This window comes from Macrobrachium rosenbergii, chromosome 27 (genome assembly GCF_040412425.1).
Source record: "Macrobrachium rosenbergii isolate ZJJX-2024 chromosome 27, ASM4041242v1, whole genome shotgun sequence".
Taxonomy (NCBI): domain Eukaryota; kingdom Metazoa; phylum Arthropoda; class Malacostraca; order Decapoda; family Palaemonidae; genus Macrobrachium; species Macrobrachium rosenbergii.
The window spans coordinates 41,432,009-41,442,008 of record NC_089767.1 but is presented as its reverse complement, the minus strand read 5'-3'; the positions used below and the strand labels follow the sequence as shown (position 1 = coordinate 41,442,008).

General features: G+C 37.9%; 1 protein-coding gene across 1 annotated transcript in view; it reads left to right on the top strand.

Annotated features, from left to right (window-relative positions):
* LOC136853333 (kinesin-like protein KIF19) overlaps nt 1-10,000 on the top strand; it is a 123,106-nt gene that overhangs the window by 68,120 nt on the left and 44,986 nt on the right. Inside the window, 6 exon segments of the mRNA XM_067128695.1 lie at nt 1,909-1,924; nt 1,927-2,012; nt 2,833-2,970; nt 4,321-4,444; nt 5,282-5,501; nt 6,549-6,765. Of these exon segments, the coding sequence (XP_066984796.1) occupies nt 1,909-1,924; nt 1,927-2,012; nt 2,833-2,970; nt 4,321-4,444; nt 5,282-5,501; nt 6,549-6,765 (801 nt within the window).

Here is a 10,000-nt window from a genome sequence, read left to right as displayed (position 1 = left end):
AGTTTAATTAATGAAACGTAATGGCACTCTTCATTAATTAGTCATTATCTCGTCTTTTCTCCTAAACTTTTTTTTCATTTCCTGCCATTATAGAACCCTGTGATATACAAAGAAACGAATAAAGGTTAATTACAAATGTGATTCAATGAAATTCTCCTGGAAAGGAAATTAGTAAAATATTCACGCTTATGGACGTAAGAATATATTCCATTTTTCTTGGTATTGCGTAGTCTTAGAGCAGATGTTGGATCTTAGTTTGAAAAGGCTGAGTGGCCTTCGTAGAACATATTGTCAGAATGATATTTGGATCTTTCCTAGATAGACCCCCCACGGGTTTTAAGCCGGCATGTATCCACCCTTGCGGCGTATTTAGTACAAGCCCTTTGGGAATTTTTTTTAAAACTGGTATGTGTCCACATTTGTGGCGTGTTTAGTACAAGCCCTTTGGGAATTTTTTTTTAAAACTGGTATATGTCCACATTTGTGGCGTGTTTAGTACAAGCCCTTTGGGGGATTTTTTTAAACATATGTCCACATTTGTGGCGTGTTTAGTACAAGCCCTTTGGGAATTATTTTTTTAACTGGTATATGTCCACATTTGCGGCGTGTTTAGTACAAGCCCATTGGGAATTTATTTTTTAAACTGGTATGTGTCCACATTTGTGGCGTGTTTAGTACAAGCCCTTTGGGAATTTTTTTTAAACTGGTATGTGTCCACATTTGTGGCGTGTTTAGTACAAGCCCTTTGGGGATTTTTTTTTAACCGGTATGTGTCCACATTTGTGGCGTGTTTAGTACAAGCCCTTTGGGGATTTTTTTACTTTTTCGGTGTGTTTAGTACAAGCCCTTTGGGGATTTTTTTTAACCCGGTATGCATCCACCTTTTAGGTGTGTTTAGTACAAGCCTGTTGGGGATTTCCGTATAAACATATACAAAAAAACTGTAAATATCATAAAGATAATGACCTCAAGAAATATTAGTTAGAGATAATGACTCCCGAAAACCTTTAGGGCACTATCTAGGAAAGATCCTGATATTTCGACTGCTTTTGAGATCCGTAAATAAATCTGTAAATGATATTGGTCTGAATGTAAACAGTGATTTTGATTTTTTAAGATAAATCGCTCTTGCAGATTTCGTTTTGAGTCTTCTCATGTGAATTGTTAAACTGACTCTAATTTAGGATTTTATACAGGTTTGTTCGTAGAATGTCCGATAATTTTAAAAATACTTAACATTCTTCTCTCATGAATTGTTAATGATAGTTTTAAGTTGACGCTCAATTTGGATTTTATCAATTTTTCTTTGTAGAGTATCCGATAATTTTAAGGATCCAATAATTTTAAGGATATTTAATATTCCCCTCTCATGAATTGTTAATAATAATTTTAAGTTGACTCAGTTTGGAGTTTATAATTTTTTTTTTTAGAATATCCGATAATATTAAGAAATATTCAATCAGTGTTTGCTTTTTGTCCTCCTCCTCCTCCTCCTCCTCCTCCTCCTCCTCCTCCTCCTCCTCCTCCTCCTCCTCCTCCTCCTCTCTCCTCCTCCTCCTCTCCTCCTCCTCCTCCTCCTCCTCCCCTCCTCCTCCCTCTTCGTCTTCTTTTGCGTCTTTCCCTTCTTCTCCTTCTTCCTCTTCTTATCTTTCTTCCTCTTCTTCCTCTTCCCCTTCTGCTTCTTCTTCTTCTTCTTCCTCTTCTTCGTCTTCTTCTTTTGCGTCTTATCCTTCTTCTTCTTCTTCTTCCTCTTCTTCTTATCTTTTTTTCTTCTTCTTCTTCCTCTTCTTCGTCTTCTTCTTTTGCGTCTTATCCTTCTTCTTCTTCCTCTTCTTCTTATCCTTTTTCCTCTTCTTCTTCCTCTTCTTCTTCTTCGTCTTATCCTTCTTCTTCTTCTTCCCAAAACAGGTTAATGTGAGGCAGTCCTTACCAAGGCGACGGGGGAAGAGGTCAAAAATGGCCGTCTCTTCATGGTCGATTTAGCAGGCTCCGAAAGGGCGAAGCAGACCCAGGTAAAGTGCCCATTAGCCCTCACGTTTTAGGTGGGCATTTGCACCTGGAATTAGGTTAATGGGGGATGGCCTTGCCATGGGGAGGGTGGGGTGGTTAGGGTGGAGTTTGGGGGGTGGGGGTGAGTGGGTGATCTGTGTAGCATGAAGGGGAATGCTGCTTCGATTGGTTTTTGCATGACTGTCATTATTTTGTTTCTGTTAATTTTCAGAGCTTATACATTTTTTTCAGTGGATATTTATTTTCATTAGTAATGAATTTCAGTTCAGAGTTTTAGCCGTTTTAGTGTCTCAGTAATTAATGGTCTAGTTCCCTGTAATAGATAAGAAGCAATTATGATTCTGTAATGGATGGTATCAGCTTCACATCTTTGTCCCGTGTTTTTTTTTTCTTTTACCGTCTCTGGACATTTGGTATTTGACCTGTCTGTCTGTTTACCACGTATATGTCCTTATGCCCTCACGAATTAATGTTTTATTAAACCAATAAGATTCTGATATCTTCGAAAAAAGAGATTTCAGACTTCACACATATCTTTTGTTGGTGGGATTCAGCTTAATATATGGCAGAGCCAAGGGTCACGGCGTTCCCAGAGAATTGCTAATAGACTATCGAGCAATTCTGGAGTTACCTGAAAGAATAACAAGCCGTTTTTATATTTTTCAAAGATGTTTTCCTAAGTGTATTGTTATTTCTATGTTCATTCAGGCTGTAGAGGCCGACTGATCAAACTGGCGAAAGCCTCCTGTATACAGCAGTATACTACATACATACTCACGAGAAGGTGATGGTATCAAACAGTTTCTTGGTTTCATGTTGCAGAACAAAGGCAAACGCTTGCAAGAAGGTGCCCACATCAACAGGTCGCTCTTGGCTCTCGGTAACTGCATCAATGCCCTGGCCGAGGGCAGGGCTAAGTATGTCAATTACAGAGACTCCAAATTAACTAGGCTGCTAAAAGTAAGTTTGATCAGTTCATTTTTTGTCTACGCTTAGATTTATATTTGTTTAATCATGTGTTTATTCCTGAGTATTTTAATGACTATAATTATTCATACACGTATATATAATGTGTATGTGTATGTGTATATATATATATGTATATATATACACATTGTTCTGTGCATCAACACAATTATTAACAGGACCGCATTGAAACTGAACGATATCTAGCTGAGTTATTTATTAAAAAAAAATTGCAAGCTTTCCAGGGCTAACAGTCCTCATTGTCAAGTATCCTGTTAGTAATCTATATATATATATATATATATATATATATATATATATATATATATATATATATATATATATATATATATATATATATATATATATATAATGTATGTACGTATGTATTATGTATGTATAGATATTCTGACTATTCAGTTCTTCCTTTATTAAAGGGTAATAACGTAACTTTCACATGAGAACAGATATTTTGTAAATTTAAAAGTAACTTTCCCACGTCACAAATCCTCGTCAAGACCCTGAATGAAACAGAATAACCCGTAAAATATCATTTAGAAACGTAACGTTAGTCACTGTCTATCTCGAGAGTGTAACAGTATTATGAAGGCGATTGAATGGTGTCGTTATTATTAATATATCATCGTATTACTTTTAGTCGTGAGTCAGAATTCAGGGTTATTTGTCTTTGTTATTGCTTGGGTGTGTAGTCAAGAACAAGGCTAAGAGAGACAAGGTCTACCCTGTTGGGCGGAGTCGCCTCCCACCTGGGGTAACTACGTAGGCGATGACGTATCTTCGAGGTACCTGCTCGTTACGGCAGTTCGCCTGCTGACGCAGTAAGGAGGTAGACTAAGCTCCGCCTACTCGGGGCGATTTTGGGGCTAATGAGCAGACCTTGTCTCTCTTGGCATTGGTCAAGAATATCATCGTCATTAATAGATTTTGCACATTTATTTAACTTTCGTAATCGTTATTGGCATTTAGGTGAGCGGGAACTGAAGATTACCATTGATCTTCAAGAATTTATTTTCACTTTTATTACAGTATGCTTCTCTTATGTATTTTTTTTTTTTTTTTTTTTTTGAAAAAGAAATGCCATTGTTAACTTCACAGTAAACATGCGAATATCTATTGACACCTGTATGCTTCTCATTACTTGTATTGTACATGAAAAAAAAATTGTTTTAATTTCATCACGGTCAGTTTCATTTAAATCACATTCTTTGTTCTCATCTTTTACTCTCTGACGCATTTTTACTGTTAGTTTCCGTTTCAGCGCTGAATGACCTCACAGGTCCCACCGCCTAAGTTCTACGTTCCACTCTATTCCCCTCTTTGCAGGACGCTCTCTCCGGCAACTGCCGGACTGTGATGATAGCCCACGTCTCCCCCTGCCACAACCACAGGGAGGAAACTCGAAACACGCTTGTGTATGCCGACAGGGCCAAAAATATCTCCAAAAATGAGTGACCTTGTTCCCTTGTTTGTCTCTTTGGCTAGGGGTTTTTGATTTTGTTAGTTTTGTGTGTTTTGTATGCCAATGTTACATTTTTATATTAGTTTATATTTATATATATATAAATATATTTATTAGTTTTATAGAGAATGTATATATATATATATATATATATATGAATATATATATATATATATATATATATATATATATATATATATATAAATATTTATATATATATAAATATATATATATGAATAAATTATTTATATATATACTTATATATATATTGAATCCTATATATATATATATATATATATATATATATATATATAGCTATAGGGTGTTATATATACTTATAATATAATGTTACCGAAGGGGAATTTTTAGTTGATAATAAATGTCATTTTGATTCCGGTCGAGGAGTCGAACACGATTTCGTTAGTGCGTCACTGTGAGTCCTGATTCTCGTCCGTCGCTGGTTGACCCCAACGGTGGATTTATTATCAATAAAAATCCTTCGGTAACATATATGAAAATATTATTTCGAGGTAGAAATTGGATATTGCATTTTAAATTTGATTATATATATATATATATATATATATATATATATATATATATATATATATATATATATATATATATATATCAACACTACACACACACACTCTTTAAAAGGGGGTGCTCTTTTTTGTTTACTCTGTTTGCTCTCAAACTGCATGCAGTGAGTTAAACCCCACGCAAGCGATTTAAAATTACAATCTTACTTTGAATAATTATCATTCGACGGTTTTGAGATCCGCCACTGACAGCGAGTCGCGTTCAACTCTCCCCAACACCAGGTGCGGAAAAACGTCCTGGACGTCTCGTACCACGTCTCGCAGTACCAGACGATCATCGCGGAGCTGAAGGACGAAATAGACAGGCTGAAAGGGAAGATTGAAAATGGGGAAGTGGAGGAAGATGACGGGACGAAGGAGGACGAACGCCAGGCAAACAACGAGAGGCTCCGGAAACTAAAGTCTGATCTCATCGACCACTTCAGGGAACAGATGAACTTGAGGTGCGGTTCTGATCCTTTGATTTTGTTCGAGTTTTGGTTTTCTGCAGAGCTTTTTCTGTCCGCCCTCGGGTCTTAAATACTACCGAGGCTAGAGGGCTGCAAATTGGTATGTGGATCATCCACCCTCCAGTCATCAAACGTACCAAATTGCAGCCCTCTAGCCTCAGTAGTTTTTTTTTTTATTTAAGTTTAAAGTTATCCATAATCCTGGCGTTTGGCAACGATATAGTTCAGGCCACCACCGGGCCGTGGTTAAAATTTCATGGGCCGCAGCTCATACAGCATTATACCGAGACCGCCGAAAGATAGAAAATATAGATCTATTTTCGGTGGCCTTGATTATACACAAAACTCGATTGCATTTTTTACTAGTTTTATTTGCTGTTCATTTCAGTGAGCTTGGCTTTCTTGTGGAGAATTTCTATAAGTCAGAGTAGTATTTATTTCGCTTTCTTTTAGTGTTTTTATGTATAATTCTTTACGTTCGCTTTCGTGCGCTTTCAGTTTGTCCGAGTGCTGGGTCATTTCAAGAACTGTGCCCCTTCGGACACGGTACAGTTCTCTTTTCTAACTAGTTGTTTGTACATGCAGTTACTCGAGGTTTTTGTTCCTCTGTTCTGAAGTCTTTTACTTGCTCACTCGGCAGTTTTTCAGAAAGATATCTTAGAAGCACAATAACCTCTTATGCCCCCATTCTTTTACTTTATAATTTTGTATTGAAGTAATATCTTGTATGCTTAAATGGCCATCAGGGGTGCACTGTAGGCATTACTAAAGGTTCTTTGCAGCGTCCCTTCGGCCCCTAGCAGCAACCCCTTCCATTCCTTTTACTGTACCTCCTCCATTCATATCTTTCTTCCATCTTGCTATCCACCCTCTCCCAACAATTATGTCACAGTGCAACTGCTCTGAGGTTTTCCTCCCGTCACACCTTTCGTAACCTACCTCCACCTCGATTTCCTTCCCAGCGCCAAATGACCCCTTAGTTCCCAGTGCTTGGCCTTTGCTCCCAGACTCTGCATGCCATTCCTTGTTCCAACACCGCAGGAACAAACTGATGGACATCGACAGCAACATCTTGGCCCTGTCGATGGAGTTCGAGAGGCAGAATCTGGTGGTCACCGAGTGGGAGACGGAGAAGGCCCGGCGCAACAAGCGCAAATCGGAGCAGGAGAAAGGTCCGCAGGGCGAGCAGATCATCGACATGGACGCCGAGAAGGACAAGGGTTGGGATCACGGATGCTCTGCAGCGGTTTTTGTTTGGGTTTGAGTTCGTCGGGAGGGCAAGGCGGAGATATGGGGATCAGGAATACTTTTTTCCTTTTTATTTTGGTTTTTGTTCAGAGGAAGTTGTAGCGTTTTTGGTGGGCGAGATAGAGATGTAGGAGGTTTAGAATCCTGTTTGTATACGATCAGGAATACTTTATCTTTTGTTCATAGGAAGTTGTAGCGTTTTTTGGGGAGGCAGAGACAGAGATGCATGTGGGGTTTAGATCCCTATTTATATCGATCAGGAATCCTTTTAACTTTTTTATTTTGGTTTTTGTTCAGAGGAAGTTGGCGTTTTTGGTGGGCGAGATAGAGATGTAGGGGGTTTAGAATCCTGTTTTATATACGATCAGAATACTTTATCTTTTGTTCATAGGAAGTTTTTTTTTTGGTTTTGGGGGGCGAGACAGAGAGAAGGTTTAGATCCTATTATATACGATCAGGAATCCTTTTAACTTTTTTATTTTGGTTTTTGTTCATAGGAAGTTGTAGCGTTTTTGGTGGGCGAGATAGAGATGGAGGGGGTTTAGAATCCTGTTATATACGATCAGGAATCCTTTTAACTTTTTATTTTGGTTTTGTTCATAAGAAGTTGTAGCGTTTGGGGGCAAGACAGAGATGCAGGGGTTTAGAATCCTATTTATATACGATCAGGAATCCTTTTAACTTTTATTTTAGTTTTTCTGTTTTTTTAGCATTTTTGCAGGGGGTTTAGAATCCCTATTATATACGATCTGTCCTGTTTAAGAAGTTGTAGCGTTTGGGAGGCGAGACAGAGATGCAGGGTTTAGAATGCCCTATTTATGTACGATCAGAATCCGTTTAACTTTTATTTTAGTTTCTGTTCATAGGAAGTTTTAGCATTTGGCAGCGAGACAGAGATGTAGGAGGTTTAGAAGTTATTGATGTAATGTTTGTGTGTACATATTTAGGTAGGTGTATATATCATCACACGAGACGCAGCCTATTAGTCGTGCCCTCAGTGTGGTTCGTGAAGGATTCCACAGCGACACAATTGAAATAGTGAAAATAGTAAATACCGAACGTCAGAAATCCTAAATGAATTCGTCTTGATAATTAAATTGTAATAATTAGTTTCTGGTTTAATGCTGTGTCTGTTTAGAATATTACTTATATTGACCAGTTTACACACTGTACATATATATGTGTATATATATGTATATTATATGTGCGTGCTTGTGTGCATGTGCTTATGTATAGGAAGCCTTTCAGTCGAGAAACGTGCCAATAGCGCCATCCTGGGCCAAAGTACTTTTAATTTAATTTATTTTAAAAATGGCACTTGGCATGTTTCTCGACTGAAAAGCTCATATTTACGTATATATGTGTCCATGTAGTGTTCAAAATGTGAATTACAAAGCAAGGAAGGTAACCATTGGGTGTAACGGCAATCATGTAGTAATGTTTACCTCGTATTTACCTAGCTCAGGCGTTACTCACCATCTTCTCTTTCCTGGCCCCTCTCTCGGAGGCGATAGGCGAAGAGCCCAAGAGGTCACGGAAAGCTATATAGGCGATGTTTGTTTTCAAATTGGGAGGACCTCATGTACCTGCAGAAAGCAGCAGAGGTACACTCCGACATGAGGACAAGGTGGAGCAGGAGTTGCTGAGGTGAAGGGAGAGAGCTTTTATAAAGCAAGACATGGAGGACTTTTGAGGTCGCTCTGTTCCATTTTTTTATTTAATTGTTTATTTATATATTAAAGTTATTTATATGTTTGCATATTTACTTACTTCTTTATTTATATGTTTACCTATTCATTCACTTATTTGGATAATTATTTTCTTGGGGAAAGCGTCATGGGAGAGATGGGAAATAAATCAGGCCTCAAACCTTAACTTTCAGTACTTCTGAGGTATGTGCTGCCAGGAATTGCTGCCTAGGTCATGTGGTCATCGATTAAGTTTGTGTAAAGTTAGGTCACATGGTCGTCGATCCAAGTACAAAGGTAAAGTTAGGCCACTGAGGCCATCGGCTAAGTACAGGTAAAAGTTAGGTCACGTGAGGTCATCGATTAAGTTTAGGTAAAGTTAGGTCACACAAGGTCATCGATTAAGTTTTATGTTAAGTTCAAGGTTATCGATTAAGTTTAGGTAAATTTAAGCCACATGAGGTCATCGATTAAGTTTAGGTAAAGTTATGTCACATGAGGTCATCGATTAAATAAGGTAAAGTTAGGTCACACCAGGTCATCGATTAAGTTTATGTAAAGTTAGGTCACACTAGGTCATCGATTAATTTAATGTAAAGATAGGTCACACTAAGATGTCGATTAAGTTTAGGTAAGTTAGTCACATGTGGGTCATAACAATTAAGCAAGGTAAAGCAAGGTCACTAGGTCATTGAGTAAGTTTAGGTAATGGAGTTAGGTCACACGAGGTCGTTGATTAAGTTTAGGTAAAGTTAGGTCACATGAGGTCATCGATTAAGTTTAGGTAAAGTTAGGTCAAAGCGTGTCATCAAGTTTAGGTTAGGTTTCTCTTGAATTCTTTCAAACACTCTTATGGTTTTGTAAGAACATAAATAATTCTATAGCTGTGATGAATTTAAAAACCCGTGTAAGGTTATTTGTATATTACTCAGATTTCATTCGAAATCTGAGTAATATCTAAATTTTGATAGTCCATTGACTTCGTATAATGACACACTGTTGAGGCTGTTACTGGACTTGTACACTGTAACCTTAAATTGCAGTCGAGACTTTATATCAGGCTATATTTCAAAACAGGTATATTTATGTTAATTCATAAATACCCACCTCCCAAGCATTATTTCATTTGATATCATTCATTCGTTTTTACTGTATTTTGTTTCTCAAAAAGTTAAGTATGCCTTAGTTTAACCAGACAACAGCTCTCCTAGGGCTGGCCCAAGGATTAGATTCATTTTACGTGGCTAAGAACCAGTTGGTTACAGTACTCGCTCAGTGTGAATTTCGTCGTGGTTTTGCAGAGATGAAGAGTGAAATTGAATTTTTTTCTTCAAATATTTCACTCTCTCATGACACTGACTTTCTGTCTGAACTGGCCAACACCTCATAAAACTCTCCTCACACAGCTGTTGTCAATCGCTTAAAAGGTGCCAAAGCGACTGAGACGGTGCCGCCTTTTATTATCATTTGGAGGAGGTGTAAGGAGGTAGGGAGGAGGGAGGGTGGCACTGTTCATTGCCATTCTTTGCAGCTAAGAAATACGCTCGGCTGCCTGGT